The following is a 25,978-nucleotide window of genomic DNA, read 5'->3' as shown; positions in this document are numbered from 1 at the left end:
ATATTTATACAAACCGCAAATAACAAGCTTAACTTCAACAAGGCAAGGCAGGATCTCTGCATGGTGTTTCATGGCATGAGTCAAAGCAGAGACCCTTGAAGTGTTTTGTATGCCTTTGTGTGCCTGCAGACCAATGTCTGTGAAAAGCAAAGTATTGTCTCTAAGCCACGATGTGAGAGGGCAGAGCAGTTTTGCAAAATTAAAAGCTCTCATCTCCAGCTTAAGGAAAACACCAAGAACAGGAGAGGGAGGGAGGGTCCCCTCTGCAACCGATAGGTCTAGTTTGCAATTATAAAGAATTACAAAGTCACTAGTGGGGGGTTGGGGTCTCCTGTGGACTTTGGCTGAGGGAAGAGAGGGCAACCTGCTATACTCCCTCTCCACAACCCCAGCAAAGCTCCTGCTGATGAGACCGGGGGTTCCCTTGGCCATTTGCCCTTGGCCCAGGTACCCTTAACCCAAGTTCAGTGCTTGGGAATGAGCTTTCACCATTGCCCATTGTGTGCTGATCAGACCTCCTCTGTTGGCTGGTTTATACAATTCTTGTTCTGTGTAGTCCCAGTTCTAGTGTGAGGGGCTGTTCTAAGAAAGGCCTTGTGCTACTCTCTCCTTGCTAGTAAAGGAGGCACTGCTATCTGTATACTTGGGAGAGTGGGAAAACGGACATGCCACTCAAAGTGCAGGACAGAGCCCTCTTCTATACTTTAAATTTTAGGATTTTCTATTTAAAGACCGGGAAGGGGAACAGGGGAAAGTATGATGTGTATATGTATATGTATATGCAATAAACGTGTTGGCCTTACATCAGGCACTTGCTCCTCACTGCTCTAGTACTCAGTATGTAAGATGTGAATAAACTGGGCCACTCCAACATCTCAATCTCACTGAGACCAGCAGCCAGGGCAATGAAAATACTGGTTGACAATTCTGGTTGACAATACTGAAAATACTGGTTGACAATTCACCATTTCTTTCTGCCTGTTGCCAAACTCATTTTCCTCCCCCCCCCCCTTCCACTGCTCTTGTGTGTCTTCAAGGCTCACAAGATGATAGAGATCTGTGATGGGATCTCTTCTCCTCTCTTTACATTTTGCTAAATCAAATCTGAACGGTGGTGGTGCTGGAGGGATCGCGATCAGGGCGTGTTAACCGTGTCCCCTCGTGCTGCTTTCCTAAGGAAGTTCCTTCTAATGGGGTAAATAATAGCTTGGGGGTATTTTAATTGGGAGAATGGTGTGGAAGGAAGAGCTATATTCCTCTTCTCAACTGCTGTAGTTCTAGTCCAGACATTGCCACTCCTGCACAGGCTGTTTTGCAAAAATTGTAAATGTTGGGAAATCTGATCATGCCTTCTCCATCATCTTGTCTAAATTTGGCCCTACTTTGGCGGCACCTGTGTTTCATTTTCTGCCATTCTTTGAAGTGTCCTGCATTGCTGGTCAAGGGTATTGATTGAAATAAACATAAAATTCTTGTATAGTTATCCTTAAAAATATTTATGTTCTTAGCTGTTACCCATACTCCTAAATATTTAACTTTCTTCTCAGGCATCAGTTCTGTCACTCATTGTAAGTCTTTTTTATACTGCTCTGTTACATTTTTCACCAGTACTTTCGTTTTACTTTTATTTAGGTTTAAAACCCGCTACTTCTCCAAACTTGAGAATTTGTTCCAAAACCCTTGGTATGCTAGCCATAGGGTCTCAAACAGTTACCACAAGGTCAACTGCAAATGCCTTAAGTTTTTATGCTTTGTAATCTACTGTTATCCCTTTTATTTCTTCATCTGATCATATACTTCTAGCCAGGGTCTCTAAAACTAAAATAAACAATAATGGTGACAGGGGACATCCCTGTCTCGTCCCTTTCGTTGTTTTGCATTTTTCTGTTATTACATTATTTACTATCAGCATAGCCTGTTGGTCAGAATAGATTGCCTTCCTCTTCAAATTTCTCTAAGGAATGACTCTCCAAAATTTATCATCTCTATGGTCTTCTTCATAAAAGCCATGAAATGTTGTCAAAGGCCTTCTCTGCGTCTATAACCATCAGTGCTGCTTGCTTATCATTTCTAACCTCCATATATTCTATTATATCAATTATATTCCTTATACAGTGGTGCCCCGCAAGACGAACGCCTCGCAAGACGGAAAACCCGCTAGACGAAAGGGTTTTCCGTTTTGGAGGTGCTTCGCAAAACGAATTTCCCTATGGGCTTGCTTCGCAGGACGAGAATGTCTTGCGAGTTTTTCCGACTTTTTTTTCCCTCCCCCCCTTTTTCTAAGCCGCTAAGCCGCTTATCTGCTTATCCGCTAAGCTGATAAGCCGCTAAAAGCCGCTAAAAGCCACTAATAGTGCTAATCCGCTAAGCCGTCAATGGGCTTGCTTCGCAAGACGAAAAAACCGCTAGACGAAGAGAATCGCGGAACGGATTCTTTTCGTCTTGCGAGGCACCACTGTATTATCCTTCATCTGGCGGCATGGTAAAAAACTGGCCTGGTCCTGATGTGTGCGGGTTCTATAAAAGCAGCTTCACTTTTGTTGTGCATTGACTCTCCAGGATGGACTCATGGTGGTCTGATGGGACTCAAGGCTGCGGACTGCTGAGATACAAGTGTATGGACTGTGGTCAGGGCTCTGGCTGCTGCTAATGGACTCACTCTTGTAGATAACTGTAATAGTTAAGCATCTTAATTTGCCTGACAGTTGAAAGTCTGTCTGAAGCATGGTTGTCCTGTGAATTATCACTACTCCAACTTGGGTCTCTGCATGCTGGAAGCTGTGTGTCTTTACTGATCTGCTGAATGGAAGTGTGCTGGGCCTGATCAATCAAGTAGCTGTCGTTTTTATGGCAATTGGCACATCATAAAAAAATCCAACAGTCCGCTGGTTCCAGGAACTCTTCTCCTTGTGAGATTTTATGGATGCGTTGGGAGTTTGGACCCTGGGTGAGAACCCAAAGGCTAAGAGGGAGGGTGTGTCAGAAGGAAAACGAATTGATATTGATTTATATATATTAGTATCTTTGTACTGATGTAATTTTTTTATATTTTTGTAGTATTTTGTTTGTCTATTTTTGCTTCAGTTTTTTGTACACTGCTTAGAGTCGTCCGTGACTGGACCTAACGGTCAGGGGTCCCTTTACCTTTACTAGAGATATTTTTAATATATTAAGTGGTATAGAAATTAAATAATCAAAATAATATTTTTACAATATTCTTTTAGAGCTAGGAGAGCATTACAGAACAATCAATTGTACATAGCAGGAATTGTGTACAGAAGGACTATATATATAGTTGTTGATTATGTAGAAGGGATGCTGTAGCCAATGGGACCGGCTACTGATCTGCTTTTTGAAGATTGCAGCCTAAGGTTCCATAGGACATAAAGCACAAATCCCCAACTTCTCAATGAACCTATTACTGTACCTGAAGAAGGTGGCAGCAGCTTTGCTTCCTGATACGGCCCTGGAGTGAGCTGCAGACTTAACCTGTCATAACTTGCAAATTGTTCTGTTGACTTGCACTGTTCAAAAATCTTCCTCCTGAAATTATGCATGTCTGAGGCAGACAAGTTTTACCACTGGGTGGGGGAGGGAATGTAGAGAGTTATATTTCTGCCAACTTATGCTTGCAAACCTTAGGTCACAGTGCCTGCAGTCCGGAGGTTTTGAGTGGAAGCAGCAGCAGCAGTAAACCCCCCTCCTAGTTTTGTACATGAATGTTAATGTACAGTGAGTTGAGCATCTGCCTTAGGAACAGATTATCTGAATGCAGACGTTCCCACCGCCCCCCACTGGCTCAGTTGCCTGCTTTCATGGATAAAATACTCTGCATGAGGAAGCCAGCATGCATGACTGAAACTCTGGCTCTAAGTTTTCTTATCTCAGAATCCAAGTCACCAGTTATAAGTTAACTTCAGGAAGTTCACAGAAGGAAAATTTCCAATCCCTCCTTGCAGTCACTGAAGCTTCTTGAAGATCCTATCCAGAAGTGGGGTGTCAGGGGGCCCTGCTGAACAATGTGAAAAGGCATTGGGGGGGGGGGGGTTGATGAGGGAGGGGGAAGTTGCCAAACCCTGTGCAAGACCCACCCTCTTTGGGGCAATTTCCCCCCTTCCTCCAAGAAGCTATGCTTCCTTAGGCTAACTTATATTAGGATCCAAACTACTGTGTTTAAGCATGCCCATGGCCTGCAAAACCATTATTAGGGTGCAGAACATGATTTCTTGAAAATTTCAGGTTTTATTTGGCAGGGGGTAGGGGAAGAGTATAGTTCTCAGGATTGCAAAGGTGACAAGTCTGTCCTGTAATGTAAGTATATGAATGCGGCAGATCCCTAACACACAAATCAGAACACCGTTGATCCTTTTTAAACTGTTAACTACCATTGCAAAAGAATATGTTGCAAATAATGAACAGTAGTTGATAGTGTTATGAGTTGTGGGTGGGAGTTGAGACCCTTCTAACCCCTGGACCCAGCAAATGTTAAAGTATAAGCCAGGCTAGATTTCTGATGAGGTGAGGAGCCATTAAGAGAACAAAGGAAAGGGGGTCTCTGTGCGAAATGGCAAATGTGAGGGGACCCTCCCTCAAATCAGAGATAGTTAGAAGGACAAAGCCAGAGTTTGAAGTAGTTTTGAGGCTATGGTGTGAACTAGAGGAAAAGCAGCAAGCAGAGAGCCACATCAGATCTCTACTTGAATAGCTGTGGCTATGGGAGAAACAAGATCGATTTTTTGGGTGTTTATGCTGTGAACATCTCCATCACAGGCTTAGGTTGTGTATAAGTATAAATAAGCCATATATCCTAAAGACAACACAGTCTCTGCTGTGCCTCATTCCAAAAGGAAACACTAACCCTGGGTAAGTGCCGGGATCCCCTGGAATCTCACACTGCTTGGAGATTGGGGTGGCATGCAACAATATTTAATGAATGTGAACTGTATGTTAGTTTCTGGGACAATCCCCAGAGCGTTGGCATTCAAATAGTTGATTATTAAGGGCCTTGAGAAAGGAAGAAAAGCAAAATCCTAGCAAAATCCTAGAAACTGGGGGAAACCTCCGTTCATCTGCGTTTCACTTTCTCATGTTGCCAGCTGATAACAGGGCTGAATGGCCTTTTGTAGTCTCATTTTACAGGTCTCTTTTAGGGTTTGCTCTGGTAATATGTATGAAAGGTAAAAGGTAAAGGACCCCTGACAGTTAAGTCCAGTTGCAGACGACTCTGGAGTTGTGGCGCTCATCTCGCTTTACAGGCTGAGGGAGCGGGCGTTTGTCCGCAGACAGTTTGTCCAGGTCATGTGGCCAGCATGACTAAGCCGCTTCTGGCGAACCAGAGCAGTGCACAGAAACGCCGTTTACCTTCCTGCCAGAGCAGTACATATTTATCTACTTGCACTTTTGGCGTGCTTTCAAACTGCTAGGTTGGCAGGAGCTGGGACCGAGCAACAGGCGCTCACCCTGCAGCGGAGATTCGGACCGCCGACCTTCCAATCAGCAAGCCCAAGAGGCTCAGTGGTTTAGACCACAGCGCCACCCGCGTCCCCCATAATATGTATGAAGCATCTGTCTTATTGTGGTGTATGTCTAGAAACTGCTTTGAAAATGTTGGTGCACCTTTATAAACACTTACTAGCCTTTTAAGAGGAAGAACTGCAAGTTAACATTTGAATAGGTCTGAGAACTTAAAATACAGAGCCTTAACTAATTACAGTATTGACATTTCACAAGGACTGGAAACAAATTTTGAGAACTTCTTTCTCTGAGCAAGCTTCTTCTACAAAGTCAACCTGGAGAGCTAGGAATTTTTGAATAAAAATGATGCCGAAACGTCAATTGCTCTGTTTTCCTTTGGGCCACATCCATGTCATCTGGGCAGCCCAGAACCTCCACACACACTGCCCAGGCTTGTGCCAGGCAGAGGTCACTTTGGCATTGTTAAGGCAGCAGTTTGACTTCACCCGTGGAGGTGCACTCCATTGTCAGACAGGTGCCAACAGCTATCCTTGGGTACAGTATCAGCTGTAAATCCTATCTAGTCTCTTTAGTCAGCAGTGAAGTTGCCTTGGCGTATTTGTGGCTGTTCTACCCCCCCATCCACAAATCTCATCCACCCCCCCCCTTTGTTCTTGCACACAGTACGGTACTTTCTTTCCCTTTTGGCTCCTACTATATGAAAATACCGAACACTGAACCAAGGACAGCTGTGTTTCTTTTTAAACTGTTTATTGTATAATATAAAACTACAAAAGTAAGACTGCTCATTTCCATGTAATTTGCCCAACTGTTTTTTGTTTTGTTTATTACAGCTCATACCTACAAGTGAATACAGTAATCTGGTTTCAGATGTATATGTCTGCAATATTGCATAGAAAAGGCACAGCTCTAAGGTCTGTGGTTTGGGGGTGGGGACAGGGGGAAGAGAAAATACAGCCTTTTTGGCAAAAACAAGCCCTGTTTAAATAACCATGCACCAAACATGTTAGACTATTTACATATTTTCTCCCCCTCACCCCTGAATCTCTGCCTTCAGACAGTCTAGTATGGATTACACTGTTAAGCATTTATGAAGTGTTTTTTTTATTTAAAAAAAGCTTTTTAAAAAAACAAAACAAAACCCAGAATTTGCATTAGGATTATTTTTAGCATAACATTGAAAAACAAAAGGCTATAAAATGAGCTAAAATTTCCAAAATAAAATTCAGCCATAATATTATAAGCATTGTAATGTTCAAGAAAAGCAAGATACTGTTTGTGTGGGGGTGTTTCTTGTGGGTTTTTGTTAGAGAGAGACACACACAATTACATTCTAGAGCCAATAAATGATTTTTCAGGGGAGGACATTTACATCTGCTCTCTCTCTCTCTTTAACTGTAAACTTTTCAGTCAGGGTTTGTAAGACATCAGGAAAATCGCACATTGTACAATTTATTCTCACACTGGCCACTTTAGAAAAATTGCAATTGTATTATGCATCTCGCTGTAAAAATGAGCAACCAGTCAGGAAGGGCAATGTGTGAGGTAATCTTCACCCACACAGGAGGCTGGGATGGTCAGAAACACCACCACCATAAAGTCCCTGCATACGTAGGGCCCACTGGTTCCAGTGGTGCCCCGGCACATACAGTAAGGCCAGGCACTCACCTCTTCTTCCAGCAGGCAACCCATTCTGCAGAAGGAATAATGGTGGCAGGGAGATAATTCAGAGAGTACTGGCGCACACTTGTGGTTCTTTGGACCTGAAGCCTGGGAGCAAGGGCACAGCAAATCTACAAACTCTATTTGGTTTTGTAATGGTTTAGCATGACTTCTCTCTGAACTGTAGTTTAGTGAGGGTGCATAGAACTGTTATATTCCTGGATTATCTCTCGGCAACAGGAATGCTGGGGAGTTCTTACTCTCAAACTCAGGGTCTGTAGTGTAAGACAGGCGAAAGGTGATGTGCAAAATCTTCTGGCGTTCAGCTATCTTTTTAAAAGGTGGGGAGGGCAGGGAAAAGTTTTGTTTCACACCAGCACAAAATGCACTTCTGAAGATCTGTTACGTTCCTCAGCACTAATTCAACCTGTCTTGAAGCACACTTTTGCAAACCTTTGGAAAGTGTGTCTGGGATTGTTTTTTTATGTTTGCCCTAACAAGATCTAGTGTCTGCACTTGCATTAGCAAATTCCTTTGATGAGCAGCAAAAACAATATGAAGGCAAATGCTCATACTTTACTAGTGATAATATCCTGAAAACAGCTTTTGTTCAAAAAAACGCCTCCATTTTTGCCCACATAGGTTTCCTCCCTCAGTTTCACATACTGAGGCCAGTTGATCTCTGCAAGCCATGCAGCACTCGCAAGACTACCAAAGTCACTACAAGTTGCATTATCTATTCAGGGGGCAAGCCTCCAAACCACTGTATTCCTCTTCCCCCTGCTTAGTTTTGTCCTAGGAGGTTTTCCATGGCAGTGCCGGGACCCAAGGAAACTCAACTTTGTTGGGTCTGATCCACGGCAGGCTTCTTTCAATAGTGCTCTCTACTCATCAGCACCCTGGCTAGTACAGTGGTACCTCGGGTTAAGTACTTAATTCATTCTGGAGGTCCGTTCTTAACCTGAAGCACTTTTCTTAACTTGAAGCACCACTTTAGCTAATGGGGCCTCCTGCTGCTGCCATGCCGCCGGAGGACAATTTCTGTTCTCATCCTGAAGCAAAGTTCTTAACCCGAAGTACTATTTCTGGGTTAGCGGAGTCTGTAACCTGAAGCGTATGTAACCCGAGGTACCACTGTACTGCACATGCGTTTAAAATGTTTAAAGCCTTTAGAAAGTAAATAATGAATCAAAAATGTCTGAACATGCCTTTTTGCAGCAGATTGTACTACATTAGTCCAAAAAGCAGAGGGAAAGGACTGCCAACTTTTAGGTGCAATGTCAAGGCCAAACTCACTCGGCTCTGTTAATAGATTGTGCTGGTACACCCCACCCAGTTAAACTCCCTGGCCAAAGGAAAAATGAAAAAACCGCCTAACACTTCTAAAACGCTTTAAAAATATTTGAGGGGCAATTTAGCAAAGGTATAATCGACTCCTAATTTTAATGGATCATAATTGGAGACGTACATTGTTTCTTCTTGCGTGGTCAGACTGTTTTATCCTAATGACCAGTTCAGCAGTGCACTTTGAAAGCTGGCCTGAAACCTCCTCTCTCGCTATGCTAGTGCCCTGCTCAACAATAAGCTAGGTGCCAGGTCTTTGTGTGCATGTTTACAGTGATCGGCAAGCATACTCAGGTGCCTCAGATGATGCTGCCCTAACACACCTGTCCGACTCAAGTACCAGTGCGAGAATAAATTGCTTAAGGTCTCTAAAGGGGCAAAGCCTCAGAGAAACCAAGGCCATGCTGGGCTGCTGAAAACAGGATCTGGCCCTTTTAAAAAGTAACCAAGAATACAAAACAGCTCAATTTTTATAACTAAGTCTATAAACCATTTTTTTCTTTTGCATAATTCTATCCAACCAGATCTACTCATAGTAGAAAGGGAGGAGTAGAGAAATGGGGGAAGAATCTTGTGAATGACATGTATCCTGAATAGAACCCAGTTATTCTTCAAACCTAACTTTCATTCCCCTCTCGTATGGATTTACATTCCTACCAGAGAATACATTCCTACCATACATTCTGTACATGTTACAATCCAGATGTTGTTAGCTTCACAATAAAATAAATATATTTACAAAAGGAAAAATAAGAAGGAATAAATAACTTATGGAAAACAAAATGGAAAAAATTACTTCAGATTCAAAAAAGCTCTTTTAAATTCTGCTCTCTTCTTGTAACTACATTGCACATGAGTGTAAATAAAAATCCCCTAGTATTCATGCCTTTGGGGGCGGGGGAGAGAAATCGTAGCCTGTTCAAAGTTGGCCCTTCAAGAAATGTGAGTCACACTGGGGAGAAGGCTATCCAGGAGCAGACATTATTTCAGTTCATATATTCAAGGGCTACAACGCATTATAAGAAACACTTGGTCATTTGGACACAAAATACTATAGAGAAGTTGCTTTTCCTGGTCACATATGCCACCCATTTGCTCCAAATTATGTTCTAAGATAGACTTCAGCTACAAAAGTTATAATGGATTCACTGTGCAGGGTATAAGGGCCAGTTTTTGAAAAACAACTTACTGCTTTGCTCTAAAAACGATGTTCCAACATGTGGAACTTGTTTAAATTCTTAGCTAGTCCAAAGAGGAGGACAGTTGTTTCTAAGTTAGTGTAGAATCAGATTTTAACAATGGTGAAAGCACTTATTTTACATTGCTGTTCTTCTTAACGATGCTTACAACTGTATGGATTTTAGCCTGAACTTAATATTGCACCAGCAGAGAGATGTTTGGAGTAAGTTTAACAATTGCTGAGCCGTGCCTGTAATGCATGTGATTACTCTCCAGTTTTCAATATCTGCACCCAAAGCTGTAACTAGTAACTTGGCTGGTAGCCTGGGGCACAGAAGCATCATCTACAGTTCAATCCCAGAGAGAAGGTTCTATAACTGTGAAGTGAACTGGCTCTTTCAACTTCAGAATACTCTGGTGCTGCACAATTCTAGCGCAGATGTGGATAGGTCGATGGGCCAGTAGAGCGTGCCGTGGGCTAGTAAATTTTTTGGAGTTAATGTTAAGGCTAGACTCCACCAATACACAGTTTTGTGTGACCGGCTAATTTATATTTATGGTTTATATACCACCAGCTGTATACATGGATCTAGATGAGTTATTAGACCCTGTCATTAGGAGTTTTGAATGGCTCACCCTCTGCCATACACACCACTGATGATAAGCAAAAGTATTCTCTCAAAACTTCACTTATTTCACACTGAGTGACACTTTTCAAAATATTAAAAACTAATGGCCGAATTGGGATTTAATCGATGCATTTAGCTCAGACAAGCAATTCTCTATTTGCCAAGTTGGTTGGTAAGGGAAGGAGAAGCCGAGTGTGCATGCCACATAATACATTATATGCATTTTAAATAAATAGAGATGGCCTGTTCTAAAGTGCCAGTTTTATAAAGCTGCCTTCTTAAAGGCAGACAAGACACATTTTTTTAAATCCATGACAAGAAGTGAGCAGAACTGACTGAATATGGCCAAATTACATAAAACATAATTTAAAAATTCTTAAATAAATATAAAAGTTATTCCTAAAGAAGCCATATGCATATCAACAATATAGTTTGTAACCTGCACTCAATTAAGTACCATTTAAAATTAATATGCCATAGCAATTTCAGCAACAGGCATGATAGATAACATTGCAAGTTTTCTTTAAAATAAATGTACATCACAAATGAAAACAGAGGGGGTGGGAATTGCAACAGTAGCTGTAATGAGAAGACTGCAGTTGGAAGGGAGACATGCATAGAGAGCTGCAGTTGTCGAGTCAAAATAAAACAGGTAACACAGTCAGTTCAAGAAACCAACCCTAGAGAAGACACCAAGAGTTCGCCATGGGACAGGCTCCAGTTCTGACAGCAGAGGATATTTGAGTGAGTCCACCCATTGCTGATAAGAGATGATTTCACTGCAGTAATACTGAAGTTTCTTTCTTTTTTTCCCAGCACTTGTTAACACAGTGAGTATGTTCTAAGAAAAGGCGAAAGGTAAGACTAATTCAAAGGAATACAGTATATTCGCGTTACACCATTTCCTCCTCCCAAGACCCCAAAACACATTTCCATGGAAGAAAGCGTCGCTGACTTCAATGTAACTTACTTTCAAAGTAAGCATAGCCAGTTTATGCAGCCAAAAAAAAAAGATTTTTTTTTTTAAAAAAGGCTAGACACATTGTTGTAATATGGTTCCATTTAAAAATAACTGCAATTTACTAAGTCATGACATTCTAAGACTAGATGCAAATACAATGGCTGCAATCCAACAGAGAGTTAAGCACACAGAAGGCCATTAATTTGGATCCTAAATTTTTGCTCCATGACCAGCTCACATAATGGGCCTTTCCCAAGCAAATGAGCTTAAGGATGCTTAATTTTCTGTTAAGAATGTGGTTGAAGTCAGGTTTTAGTATTTTAATTTTTTTTAAATGCTTCATTTCATGATTAAAAAAAGACATTCTTGATCGTTTTAGGGTGGGGCAGGGAGGGAGGAAGAGGGAATTTAATCAGAATGAAGTTTCACAGCTATTTCCTGCCAACTGTTTGACATCAGTGTTGGAATAGACATGGCTCTAAGGTTTTTGTTAAAATCACAGTAGTACGCGGTAGGGAGCAAATATTTGTGAAACTTTAAAAGGGAAGAGCCCTTGGCCTTTTCCTTCAAGCATGTGTGTCTGGATTCGGGGAGGCCAACTTTAGAATGATTTGATCCAAATTTCTCTTTGCACCATTATACACATATAAAACACTACAAGTCTGTATAAAACTACAAGCAGTTCTTATACATCAGAAGGTGTATGCAGGAACTGGGTGAGCAAATCCTACCAAAATAGCTATTTCCTTTTTTTGTGTGTGAGTATAAACAGCTTTTTGTTTTTTGATTTTGTTTTTTGATTTTGTTTTTTTAAGAAAAGACCCCAATATCATAAATTGCAGAATCTGTACAAAAATATAAAATAAATTTGGGTAGCAGGTATTTTTCTTTTAAGAGCCATGTAAATGCAACATTTAAAGAGGAATAGTTAATACCTCTAAAAAGGCTGAATTGCTATGTCAACCTAGACAGGGCTAAAATGCCAAAAAGTTACAGCGATTATCTAAATAATATTTTCACCTCTTGCAGTAAAACTTATAGAAAAAATAGACAAATATGCACATGCAATTTACAGCTTTTCCCCAACATAATCCTTGTGCTTAGCTTTTACAATTCATTTTTTTTGTCAAAATATTAATATTGTTTACAATATGCATCCCCCCATATCAGGATTTCAGGTCTCCCTTGAGGAACCACTTTCAAAAATACATTAAAAGTGGTCATACATGGATGAAGGCACTCCAACTCTGCTTGAAGCAAAAACTAGTGTGATCCTTTTTAGAAAAAGACAAGCAAAGATGCATGCAAAGTGGTGTGTGTGTGTGTGTATGTGTGTGTGTGTGTCTGTCTGTCTGTCTGCGTAGATTTGTAAGAAGGGAGAAGGTTGTGAAAATACTACCAAGTGTTTATACTGGAACATTTTTTGTAAAAAGTTGCTATATTTTAAGACCCAACAAGCACCTCCATTATATGATCCAGTTCTGTTAGGTCCATTTTGAAAGGCTGATTGGGGGTTACTGGCTGGGTGCTGTAGGGAGCCAGAGTTTTTAGGAGGTCATCTGCAGAGACAGGAGCCATTTTTGAGGCAGCCCCCGTAGTAGATGTGCAAGGGTCAAAATCATACATAGAAGTATCAATGTCAGCAAAGAGAATATCATCCAAGGTCAAGTCTGTAAGAAAACCTGTAGATGTTGTGATCTCAAAATTGCCAGGTAAAGAGTCCATTAGTTTAGGTTCATTTATTCTGTTCTCCTGGACTCCCTCGGACTTCTGAATGCTGGATTCACTGGAATTCTCTTTAGAGTTATCAGACGCCGTCATTTCTGTTGCTGTAGCTGCTACTGCCTCAGCGGAGGTAGGTGTTGGACAGAGCTCCTCAATTTCATCCAAGGCTGAGGAGAAACTGTCCTTTACTGGTTGGATAGTTGGAGGTGGTAGTTTTATAGGACCATCTTGTAGGATAGCCTGGGAAGTGCAAAAAGTGTCATCCTCAAGCAGAGAGGCAGGGGTGAGGCAAGACTCCAGTGGCGTAGTAGTGCTTGCTGAGTCAGTGGGGTGTACTGGCGGGGAGGCCAGATGGCTAAAGGCAGGCTGAACCTCCCGGAAGTTTTCTCCAAGAGGGTCTGGAGGCTGTGAAGGGGTGATGAACACAGGCCTTAAGCTGCCTTCCTGTTTGAGTTCCTCCTGGATTCGCCTCAACATGTTGTTAATTAAAACTGTCTTTTGCAAGCTTGGCTCTGTTAATGGCCTGTGGTTATAAAGTTTCATAAGGGAAATGTTGAAGATAGTCTGGCGCTGTAAGGTGTAAGACACCTTCGATGGACCATCGGTAGGAGACACCACTTTGCCTTCCAGCCCATCTTCATGCTCATCAAACTTCCGCTTTCCTCCTTTCCCCAACATATATCTGAAAAAAAAGGGGGAAATGATAACTAAGCAAAAAATAAATACATGCAACATCCATATCTTGCTTTAAGAAAAGTCCTCAGAACTGCACAGAAACTGTGGTCTTGGTCTTTTTGTAATTTATTAGCGTGACAATGCACAAGGCATTTGAAATTTTAGAGAAATTGAAGTGCTTTCGCCCTTGAAAGAAAAGAAAAAAGGACCCAGCTCTCTATCAAAGCAGCTTGCCATGCGCACCTGAACTCTGCCAAGTAGCAAAGCAACAGATTCACACACATTATCAAAAGTTACAGTTTCTGCTCAGGCATGCAGAATAGCGCATACTGAGGAGATCAGTTAGTTTCAGAGACGGAGATGTTGGGTATCATATGCTCTCCTCACCCTGCACCCTGCATGGGGCATAGAGAAGAAAGAGAAGCCAAAACTTTCTCTATCTGGCATGCAGAAGCCACTGAGAACCAGGGAATGACACCCCCCATCCCCCGTCTTCACCAGGTTATCCTTGAGGGAGAAACCAGACAGAATTCCTGGTTATTCTAGGCTCTTTTTCTTGCCTTTAATCTAGCACTTGTCTAATTTAACTTACCCCTAAACACAAACCAAATATGAGTTGGAAATCAAAGTTACTCATGGGGTTTTAACATCAGAATAACTGAATGGTGTAGATATGCATGTATGTGTGTGTGTCATAGTAATTAATTTGGAAAGAGAGAAATCCAATCTGCACTGGTTCTGGGACCCTAATGCAAAGGGCCTTACTCTAAAGTAAGGTCTAAGGTACAGATTCAGAGACATTTCTGCTCAGGTTCTCAAGCCAGAGAACAAACATCCTAGAGAGAACCATCTCTCTCTTTCATGCTGCTAACATTTGATGCCATCACAGTAAGCATCCACCTTGAAATATTAAGGAGTTGCACGTAGGGTAAGCCCCATGCTACAGTTTCTTTGCTACTGACAAAGCTTAGGTGAGAAAGAAACCTTAACAAGTAAAGGGCACTGGAAAAAGAGCTGAAGGCCTCAACATTCAAATGCAAATATGTGGTTTAAGTCACATGAGAGGAAGTAAGAGCAGGAAGTGCCTTTTGTATTGTGGCCACATCTCAGAATCAGATGTACAAGGACATTAGGTTCCTCAAGCAGCTTAGGATCGGGGGACAGAACTGTGGCCTGCTCTGCACCCCCTCAGTCAGCTTGGAGCCTCAGGTGCAGAGGAAGATGCTTCCCCATCACCAGTGTTGATAAAAGTCAAGTGCCTGCCTGGTCAACTTATCTAAATAGAATGGGAAGGGGATGCCATCTTATCCTTTGGCTCAGGCAAGGAAATATCCTGGGCCTGCCCTGCAGAATTAAAACAGTCCTTTAGGCTCACTGGTTAAGCCCATTCCCTGAAAGATAAGGAAAATTTTAGCTATCAGGGCTACAGAAAAATGCGGAAGCTGAAACTGGTTTCTGCTAATTCAGTAAGGGACTCCAAACTGATATAAACTGATAATCACAGGGTGGGACGTCCTCACCTAATACAGGTACAGCCTATGGGCGTAGCCAGTTTTTTTTTTTTTTGGGGGGGGGAGGACTTTTGTTGGGGGCAGAACCAACGTGATCAGTCAGTTAGCTAAATATTTCTATTGTTTTACTTGATCGGGGGGCAGCTGCCCCCCCCTTGGCCACGCCCATGGGAAATCTAAATGTTGTCCCATGATATTGTGCAGTCCATTACTAAACCACTGAAATAACATGAAAACTGGCAGAGATGCCACCTGCAACAAGTGTGCGCCAAAAACAAAACATTGTAATGCGCATCATTTAATCCTAATGTAAAAGTTGGATGTGTTGGTTGCAAAAGTAGGAATTTTGTTACTCTGGGATTTGAGATTTCCTGTATTCTTCTGCTAACAGGACACAGACAGAGGATTTAGCTTATAGCCTCTTAAACCCTTATGGTAGCTAACCTGTGGCCCTCCAGGTGATGTTGGACTCAAACTCCCATCAGTCCTAGTCAGTTTGGCCAAGAGTCAGGAATGATGAGGGTGGTAGTCCAGCAACATCTGGAGGGTCAAAGGTCTGCTACCTCTGCCTTAAGGCATCATGACACATTCCCCTGCAGTTAAAAGGGGTGATCTGTAGTCTATTGCCACTTGTTGGCAGTTGTTTGGAGAGCTGAGCTTATGGAGAACTGCTTACACAGATTCAGGCGCCATGCACAGAGCAGATACTAGGCAATTCCTGGTCTTCTGAATCTATTCAGGCAGGGACCCATGTCTGACTGCTTCTGGAGAATACGAGCTTCCAGCTGAAATAAGAAGTTGCTCACCTCTGCTTCATCTAGAATTTGAAGCCTCAGTCCAAAAGGTCTGTTAACATATAATTGTGTGCCAGTCATTCAAGCTTAACAACCTAGAGGCATACAATCAACATCATTTGGGGTCACTTGCCTGCCCACCTAACCGATCCCTGAATTTCTTCTTCATCTAGAACACAGCTGCACACATCATACGTGCAGGAATTTTTTCTTCGGCTCCGACTGTTGAAGCAACTGCAGTGGCAAGAGCCCCCAGGCTGTAAAGCTTATCCCCCCGCAAAAACCCTCCCTCCTCCTCAAGACCTCAGTGAATAAGGTACACCGTCCTTGGAACTGCAGCTGCAAGAGTTCTCTTTGGAGTTATTCCAAAGCAGAAAATACAAGCACGCACAAAGCATTCCCTCCACAGCACACACCCTAATGTAAATTAGGATGGGAATATTTATCAAAACACTACCCTGGTAGGGGGATGTAAAAATGACACGCAAGCGCCAAAGATATTGATAGGGTTGGCTATTGTCCTTCTATCTCTGGAAGGGAATGCCATTGCTAGTTGTAGGTTTGGGCTGCCTCACCAAACAGAGAAACACAAAGCTACTCAGGAAGGAGGAGGTTATAGGTAAAGAACTAAGTGTTTGCTTTGTAACCTTAAGAAATGCAGCTGAGCTAGAGCAAAGAACACCACTGGGCCTAAGGCTGGTCTACATTCATTGGGAAGGACACCTTGTGAGCTCTTCTGATGGTGGCACAGATGTGCCCCAGGAACTTGCTGCTCATCCCCCACCCTTGACAAATCACAATCTGCAAGGAGAGAGAGGAGGATGTCAGGTGGCATAAAGAAGAGGCTTCATTTACAGCTTCCCTGGGATCTTGGCTGTCCAACAGCTAGATCTTCTGCCTTTCACTTACAGCCTGCAGGAATCTGTCCTATAACTCTGGGTCTGCTTTCCACCCCAGTTGTACAATGCCTCAGGGTTACAAGTGGTGGTAGATTACATTTTTTAAAAGCAAACTAAAGCCTACTAAAAGGTAAAGGTAAAAGTAAAGGACCCCTGGACAGTTAAGTCCAGTCAAAGGCGACTATGGGGTGCGGTGCTCATCTCGCTTCAGGCCAAGGGAGCCGGCATTTGTCCACAGACAGCTTTCCAGGTCATGTGGCCAGCATGACTAAACTGCTTCTGGCGCAATGGAACACCGTAACAGAAACACTGTTTACCTTCCCACCAGAGCGGTACCTATTTATCTACTTGCACTGGTGTGCTTTCGAACTGCTAGGTTGGCAGGAGCTGGGACAGAGCAACGGTAGCCCACCCCGTCACACAGATTCGAACTGCTGACCTGATGTCCAGCAATCTCACCTGTGTCCCGCCCCTCTTGTAAGACATAGGCCTCGGGCACCAAACACTGCAACGGAGTGAAGATGAGCTGTCCTTAACAGATAAAAAATGGGTGTGCATTTATTATGCAGAAATGCTCCTCAGCACTGCAACTCCATGATGGCCACACATACTTGTTCTCAAGCACTAGTGGGCAACCTCAAGTCCAGGGGTTGGGTGTGGCCCTCAAGGACTCTCTGTGTGGCCCTTTAGGACTTTCGCTACACTACACTCTCACCAGGCCTCCTCTGTACACCCTGTAGGTGCGTTTACCAGGCTAGAATATGCCCTCTTGAGTCCCTGAATGAATGGGTGGGGGGGGGGAGAGGAGAGATCTTGCTCCCTGCATGCTTTATATTTGCTAATCAATCACACTGAAGCACCCCCACCCTCCTTTCTCAGTGCTCTTCTGACTCTACAATGGAATCCATTTCAGTTAAAAGCAGTTTATTTTCTGTGCCACAAGTGTGCTGTAAATTCTTTGTATCTGTTTTGCCTTGCATTCGACCATGTAAGCTGCAGCTTAAGAATGTATGTGCAGTTCACTGAATCAAGCCACTGAATGAGCTACACTCAAGAATCGTAGCAATCCTAAAGCACCTTTTAAACAGTGCAACAATATCCCTGGAAGATGCCACCATCTTCACAGTTTTCCAATTAGGACACTCCTTTTCAAACAATTTCTTCACTCGCCAACAGCACACTGAATGCCAATAGTTTTTAAGCTGTCAAATAAATACTCTACAGTGAGGGGCAAGTTCTTTTATCAGGCACAGGAAGAAAAGCTGAGAGAGAACCAAGTCTACAATCTGAAGTATACTGAGCAGGAAGTTTAGCCCCACTGAATTCAGAGTACAGTGGTGCCTCGCAAGACGAAATTAATTCGTTCCGCAAGCTTTTTCGTCTTGCGAAGCACCGTTTCCCATAGGAATGCATTGAAAATCAATTAATGCGTTCCTAGGGAGACCGCCTTCAGACCAGATCCGGGGACAGTCTGTCCCCGGACCTCTTCTGAAGGCTGGCGGGGGGAAGAAAAGCCCTTGTCCCCCCCCCCAGCCTTCAGAAGAGTTCCTGCAGGGCTGCCTAGGCTGCGGATAGCAGCCTGCTGCCCGGTGCGAGGGACGCTCTGAAGCAGAGCGCCCCTCGCGTGGGGCAGACATTCACAGCTTGGGGAGCCCTGCGGGGAACTCTTCTGAAGGCTGGAGGCGGGAGAAGGGCTTTTCTTCCCACCGCCAGCATTCACAACAGCCTTCTGAATGTTGGCGGTGGGGAGGAAAACCTTCCTCCCACCGCAAGCCCCGGGAACAGAGGAGAATCGCTGCGCGCCTTCTCCTCTGTTCCCGGACTTCCCACCGCAAGCCTTCAGGACAGGTGCTGCGCTTCCCCGCTGTCCCCGGAGATTTCCCTATGGGCTTTCGTCTTGCAAAGCAAGCCCATAGGGAAATTCGTCTTGCGAAGCCGCTAAAAAATCGGAAAACCCTTTCGTCTTGCGGGTTTTTCGTTTAGCGAGGCATTCGTCTTGCGGGGCACCACTGTAGTCTACTTCAGAGTAGACATATTTTAAGAGCCAGGCTACAAACTTTTCAGGGACGCGGGTGGCGCTGTGGGTAAAACCTCAGCGCCTAGGACTTGCCGATCACATGGTCAGCGGTTCGAATCCCCGTGGCGGAGTGCGCTCCCGCCGTTCGGTCCCAGCACCTGGCCACTTAGCAGTTCGAAAGCACCCCCGGGTGCAAGTAGATAAATAGGGACCGCTTACCAGCGGGAAGGTAAATGGCGTTCCGTGTGCTGCGCTGGCTCGCCAGATGCAGCTTTGTCACGCTGGCCACATGACCCGGAAGTGTCTGCGGACAGCGCTGGCCCCCGGCCTCTAGAGTGAGATGAGCGCACAACTCTAGAGTCTGTCAAGACTGGCCCGTACGGGCAGGGGTACCTTTACCTTTTTACAAACTTTTCAGTTTAGAGAGAACACAAAAAGTCCAGTGTCTCTGGAGTAATTCTTCACAGAGAAAAAAAAGGGGGGGGGGAGAAAAGAATGCTATAGTAACTCCTAAACATTTTGTGAATCTTTGTACTTTTGTCCATTTACTGTATTTATCCCCCCCCCCCCGATTTGAACTATAAAATGGTGATTTTCTTGAGCCAAAATGAGAGTACCCCTAAACATTTTTTTTTTTAAGAAAAACGCACTGAGTAACACTATTAGGAAACCTGCAAGTTTTTAAAAACTTGAAGCTTCTTATCTGCCTTCCAAGAATCGAAGGTGCATGAGGATGCTGCGATTTAGCACTGGTCCCCAAAAGTGAGATTTAGCTCTACCTCCACAAGAACACCAGCATGGAATGTTCTCTCTCCCCAGGGAGACACTGGGCATGCTGAGAGCCATCAAGCATGCATCTGGAGTGCTGCAGTTAATTCTTTTAAATGGTTCTTATTTTTATATGTAAGCCGCCTAGAGTCCCATCAGAGAGAAAGGTGCATTACAAGCAAGCTGTTGTTTTTAAATCACTTTTGGGTTTTTCTTCTTCTTTTCGATCATAACATAAAGAGACAACATCACAAAGTACTGGATCATTAAAACCTGTCAGGCTGTGCCGATCAATGCTGTGCCATTAGAAAAAACACCAGCTCTATAAAGCAAAGAAACCCACTTTGGTTATTGAAGGTGACAATATGGGTAGCAAATACATTGTGCACTACACTCTACTTTCTACGGTTGCTTTGCCTCAAGTGTTTAAAAGAGCTGATTTCTAAGAACAGGACTTAAAGGTTTATTACGCAAAAAGTTAAAATGCCTTCTCTTTTTTCTTAAAAGAATCAAGCAAATTATAGCAGATTCTCTCAGGATTGCTGTGGGGGTTGCGCTAAGCTTTGTAGTGACTCAGCCAAGCCTTTCCTGTACACAGGACTGTTTACTTTCACATATAATTCATTCTTCACTGATTTAAAAGAAACATGCTCAAAATTGAACCTTTCTCACTTACAACAATGCAAAGCCACTGCTATGGGCGAATAATAGATGGCGATGAACACACCTAAGCAGTTCTGCACCCGCTGAAATGTAGGTAGTGGCCATTTTCAACTTCACATACTATAACAGTGGAAGAGCAATGATCTGCCAGCTTGAATCCACTCTGAACTCTGGAGATCTCTCATCCAACACTCATCCTTCCCGGTGTATAAAGCCTCTCCATGATGTTAGCCAAGGCATGCCTGGGTTACACTTACCCAAAATATGCCTTTTCAATAGCTGGAGCTGGCTGAGCTACTTCAGTCACTCCCAAGTTCTTAGGCCAGCCCAGGGGGAACCTTTTCCAACATAATACCCACGATATATCACAAGCTGTTTTTGAGAGCCCATTTACATTTGTTAAAAGCTTGCCTCGTCAAGTTTGTTTTTATGATTCCTTTTGTCATACTGAAGTATAAGTATTTGCACTCTAAGGGGGAGGAAGATCAAAATTAAATAAGAAAGCCAAAGATTCACGAGAGGCAAGGCAGAAATGAACGTTCCTACAATCAGATTGTAGGGGAGGGAGGAGAGAGACAAGAGACCTTCAAGCACTGAGGGGGCTTCTGCTCCTATGCCTGCTTGCTTCTTCCCACATGTGGAGCAAAGGAGCAAAACCATCCCACCTGTTCAAACCATCGCTGATTTTAAACTATAGTTTAACGTGCGCGCGAAGCAAGCCTCTGTTGCTCTTCTGAACAAATATTCAACATTTCACAGCTGTGTTTCAATAAAACAAGAGATATCAGGAGACTGCTTACAAATCTCATTTGACCTATATTATATCACAAATGTGGATCCAACGGGTGTCTATGAAACCACAGGCCCAACAACTGAAGAGACTCAATATGCAAAGAAGTGTTTGTTTATTTATTTATTTATTTATTTAATTTGGCTGATAAAATACAGCATGCTCTGTTCAGCCAGAGACAGTTTAAATAAACCTTGCCACCCCAACCCCACAAAACACAGATACCAAAGTTTCTTTAAGCTCACAATATATGCCAACTGCACCACCACAAAAACACCCCACCACAAGCTCTCTGAGATACTGGAGTCACTAGTGCCAAAAAAGGCTATAAATTTTGGCACAACCATGTCCTACTAGTATTGGATGTAGCACAGGGGGCAGAAAACTTTTTCAGCAGGGGGCCGGTCCAGCGTCCCTCAGTGTCACCAGTCCAGCTGCTGCATTTTGGATTAATTGTAGTTTCCGAGTCACCTTCAAAGGTAGCCCCACGTAGAACGCATTGCAGTAGTCTAAGCAGGAGATAACTAGAGCATGCACCACTCTGGCCAGTCTGCGGGCACGTAGGGTCTCAGCCTGTGTACCAGATGGAGCTGGTAGAAAGCTTCCATGGACACGGAATTGACCTTTGCCTCCATGGACAGCTGTGAGTCCAAAATGTCTCCCAGGCTGTGAACCTGCTCCTTCAGTGGTACGGTTGCCTCAGGACCAGGGAGTCCCCCACACCTACCCACCTGTCCCCCCAAAACAGTACTTCTGTCTTGTCAAGATTCAGCCTTAATCTGTTAGCCGCTACCCATCCTCCAACCGCTTCCAGACACACACACAGGACCTTCACCGCCCACCACATACTGATGAATACCCAGCCCAAACCCCCTGATGATGTCTCCCAGCGGCTTCATGTAGATGTTAAAAAGCATGGGGGAGAGGACGGAACCCTGAGGCACCTCACAAGTGAGGGCCCAGGGGTCTGAACACTCATCCCCCACCACCATTTTCTGGACACGACCTAGGAGGAAGGAGTGGAATCACTGTAGAACAGTGCCATCTCTCATCTCCTCTAGACGGTCCAGAAGGATGTTATGGTTGATGGAGTCAAAGGCCACTGAGAGATCCAGCAGAACTAGGCAACAGCTTTCACCTTTGTCCCTAGCTCACCGAAGATCATCAACCAGCATGACCAAGGCAGTTTCAGTCCCGTGCTAAGGCCTGAATCCCGACTGGAAGGGATCCAAATGGTCCGCATCCTCCAGGCATGCTTGGAGTTGTTCAACAACCACCTGCTCAATCACCTTGCCTAAGAATGGAAGATTTGAGACTGGGTGATAATTGGCCATATTGGCCGGGTCTAAAGTTGTTGTTTTTTTAAGAAGCGGTTTAATGACTGCCTCTTTCAGTGGGTCTGGGAACGCTCCCTCACAGAGAGAAGCATTCACCACCCCACGAAGCCCATCGCCCAGCCCTTCCCGGCTTACTTTTATTAGCCAGGATGGGCAAGGATCAAGGAAAGAGGTGGTTGGTTTCACTCGTCTGTCCACATCCTCGGAGGTAACAGATTGGAACTGATTCAGATTCCTTCCCAAACGGATTATTTCATTTCTATTTTGCATTCACGTGTGCTCTGAATCAGATTTGGGGTGGGGGGAGCCCTGCTGATCAGCACATGTGTGGCCTTATCACTGCAATGTACTAGAGGTCGCTTTGTAGGGCTTTTTCTGAACAAGTCATTCTTGGTCTTTGACTATTTTTGCTCCTTTAGTCTTTCCCTGATTCTTGGGTATTTTTTATTTTTTTGCCACATCATTTGCAGAGACTACAAATGAGAATATTCTGTTCGTCCTTAAAAAGTGTGACAATTCTTCATCCCGAAAATGAACATTTGTTCAACTATATGCTCCTTTTGAACTTGTGGTATCAAAATATCTGGCCCATATAAGTGCTAAAAAGAGAAGTCTCTGGAAGCATTTTATGCAACATGGAATAAATTTTACAGTGGTAAAGGTAAAGGTAAAGGTACCCCTGCCCATACGGGCCAGTCTTGACAGACTCTGGGGTTGTGCGCCCATCTCACTTAAGAGGCCAGGAGCCAGCGCTGTCTGGAGACACTTGGCCAGCGTGACATCGCTGCTCTGGCGAGCCAGAGCCGCACACGGAAACGCCGTTTACCTTCCCGCTGGTAAGCGGTCCCTATTTATCTACTTGCACCCGGAGGTGCTTTCGAACTGCTAGGTTGGCAGGCGCTGGGACCGAGCAGCGGGAGCGCACCCCGCCGCAGGGATTCGAACCGCCGACCTTTCGATCGGCAAGTCCTAGGCGCTGAAGCTTTAACCCACAGCGCCACCTGCGTCCCTACAGTGGTACCTTGGGTTAAGTACTTAATTTGTTCTGGAGGTCTGTTCTTAACCTGAAACTGTTCTTAACCTGAAGCACCACTTTAGCTAATGGGGCCTCCCTCTGCCGCTGTGCCACCGGAGCACGATTTCTGTTCTCATCCTGAAGCAAAGTTCTTAATCCAAGGTATTATTTCTGGGTTAGCGGAGTCTGTAACCTGAAGCGTATGTAACCCGAGGTACCACTGTATTTTGTTTCCCCTGGAGCATGATTATGCTCCTCCACCAACAAAAATGCAAAGTAGGGCTTTAGGTTAACTGCAGTTTGAAAAACTATATGCTCTTTTTCTGACTGTCCCATGGAATGCGCTCACTATTCCTGAGATGAAAGTCACAAACCCATTATTGCCCTGGGATTTACCCTCTTGAAGGCTCCCTCCAGGCTTTTATGTAGCAAACCTATGCAACGTGTATACACTTGTGATCCTCACAATAAATTTGCAAACTGTGGGCAACAAACCTTGGCTTCCACTCGTGGTTCGTTTGGAGAGAAATAAACCACAAGTTCGGACAACTTGACAAGCCCGACCACAGCTTGTTTCCTGGCAGCTTGAAGAAGGGAAGAAGATGAGCAAAGAACCTACAACTTCAGCAGCACAGCTTGTTCACATTAAACCAGTTTATTTTAGGTATGGCTTAATGTGACTTGCAAACCGGGTCACAAAGTGGGGAGCTTTTGCAAATTTGAAGAATTAACCTTTTGCAAATGTAAAGAATCAGAGGCTTAAAGGCTCCGATTGTTATGATTGTTATCCTCAGATAGCTGAACATGAAAAAGCAGCCCTGGAATATGACCTGCTGAGAATGTTTTTGTCTACTACATGTACAGTGGTGTTACACCAGTATTTCCCCCTGTAGTATACTGCACAAAGTGTGGGCTACATACAGACATGCACATACACCTTGAAAAGCCAATTCTGATACTAGAAGAGATGCTTGTGACTCTCTGTAATATCACGTGTGCAAGTTGGACAGAAGCAGATGCCAAAATGAAGGTCAGTTTCTTCCCCTCCTGCACGGTGACATAATATTAATTATGGTTTTTCCACCTTTCAAGGCTCCTCTCCCCATTTCCATAAATGAAGTCTATATTAGCTATGCTTTCCCTTTCCTCTGCAAGGAAACTATTATTTATTAAGAATATATTTTTTTAGAATTGCATCAAAATTGGCTCCTTTTCAGTTCTGGGAAATAACTATGGAGCCAGAGAACAAAGGCTTGTTTAGTAGTGTTCATCGGTTGTCACTGTAAAGATTTCAGGGCTGCCAAAAACCACACATTGGAGAGATCTGCTGCGTTTAAATTTTTAACACGAACCAGTTCTCCAAATTTACTCAGGTGTGGATGGATAGGTGGAGTCAGGCAGAAATTTATCAATCTGAAGCCATAATGCACGCAAACACACAGGGTAAGTTTCTAATCCCCCATCCTCTATGTTGGCAGAAATCCAATTTGTGTATGTTGCTCTCTGAAGCTCTTTTGATGATTGGCCTGTAAGTGTGACACTTACTGGATCTGGAGAACACCCACCCACCCACCGTTACTTACAGATGCAAAATTGCAACAAAAATCCCTCAAAGCTTCTTGGTGGGGAAAAAGCTAGGTACTTTTTAATTTATGTGCCAAAAAACACTTATTTATGAGATACTGCACACCAAATTTAAAGAGATGGAAAATTGACAGACAGCAAATAAATTAACGATAGTTCATCTTAGAATATTCCACAAGGGTCTCAATATCAATCTGACATGTGTTTTGGGCCACCCTGCGGAAACTACGAGGGTGAACTCTAGATCAGGGGTCAGCAAACTTTTTCAGCAGGGAGCTGGTCCACTGGCCCTCAGACCTTGTGGGGGGCTGGACTCTATATATATTAAAAAATGAACAAATTCCTATGCCCCACAAATAACCCACAAATGCATTTTAAATACAGTGGTACCTCGAGTTACATACGCTTCAGGTTACATATGCTTCAGATTACAGATTCCGCTAACCCAGAAATAGTGCTTCAGGTTAAGAACAGTTTCAGGTTAAGTACGGACCTCCGGAACGAATTAAGTACTTAACCCGGGGTACCACTGTAAAAGGACATGTTCTACTCATGTAAAAACACACTGATTCCCGGACCATCCGTGGGCTGGATTGAGAAGGCAATTGGGCCAGATCCGTCCCCTGGGCCTTACGTTTGCCTACCAATCCTCTAGATCTTCTCCTTCCTCCATAATCATGGGAAAGTATTTCAGAGTAGCTACTTCTGCCTTGAATTCCTCAGACATCGCAGGATTTGCATCCTGATTTCAAATGAGGCTATCGACATATACAAAGCTAAGTTTTTACCCTGAAGACAGATATATAAATATATATCTATACCTGTAGTAAGAAACCTTATTTTAGGAAGGGAAAAGTTTGATTCAGTTCAACTTTATCATGTACGATATAGGCTGAGTAACCTATAAATAAATAAAGTTATTGCAAAATGCTTGCACTTGAGAGTAATTT

General features: G+C 43.6%; 1 protein-coding gene and 1 long non-coding RNA gene across 6 annotated transcripts in view; both read right to left on the bottom strand.

Moving 5' to 3' along the window:
- Positions 1-6,208: 6,208 nt before the first annotated feature.
- The window catches only part of LOC307212685, a 183,621-nt gene continuing 163,851 nt past the window's right edge, over positions 6,209-25,978 (bottom strand). The window contains exon 2 of one of the 2 annotated variants that reach the window (XR_013837097.1): positions 6,209-8,098. This is a non-coding gene — a long non-coding RNA (uncharacterized lncRNA). The remainder of the gene's footprint in view (positions 8,099-25,978) is intronic. The other variant, XR_013837098.1, reaches the window with a different exon arrangement.
- The window catches only part of SERTAD2 (SERTA domain containing 2), a 135,481-nt gene continuing 116,150 nt past the window's right edge, over positions 6,648-25,978 (bottom strand). For all 4 annotated transcript variants that reach the window (XM_079970070.1, XM_079970069.1, XM_079970068.1 and 1 more), the window contains exon 2: positions 6,648-13,657. In XM_079970070.1, coding sequence (XP_079826196.1) covers positions 12,694-13,653 — 960 coding nt within the window. In that variant the 5' untranslated portion in view covers positions 13,654-13,657 and the 3' untranslated portion in view covers positions 6,648-12,693. The remainder of the gene's footprint in view (positions 13,658-25,978) is intronic.

The sequence above is a fragment of the Podarcis cretensis genome, assembly GCF_951804945.1.
Source record: "Podarcis cretensis genome assembly, chromosome: 3".
Classification (NCBI taxonomy): domain Eukaryota; kingdom Metazoa; phylum Chordata; class Lepidosauria; order Squamata; family Lacertidae; genus Podarcis; species Podarcis cretensis.
The sequence above is the reverse complement of the archived record's forward strand: the minus strand, read 5'-3'. Positions and strand labels throughout refer to the sequence as shown.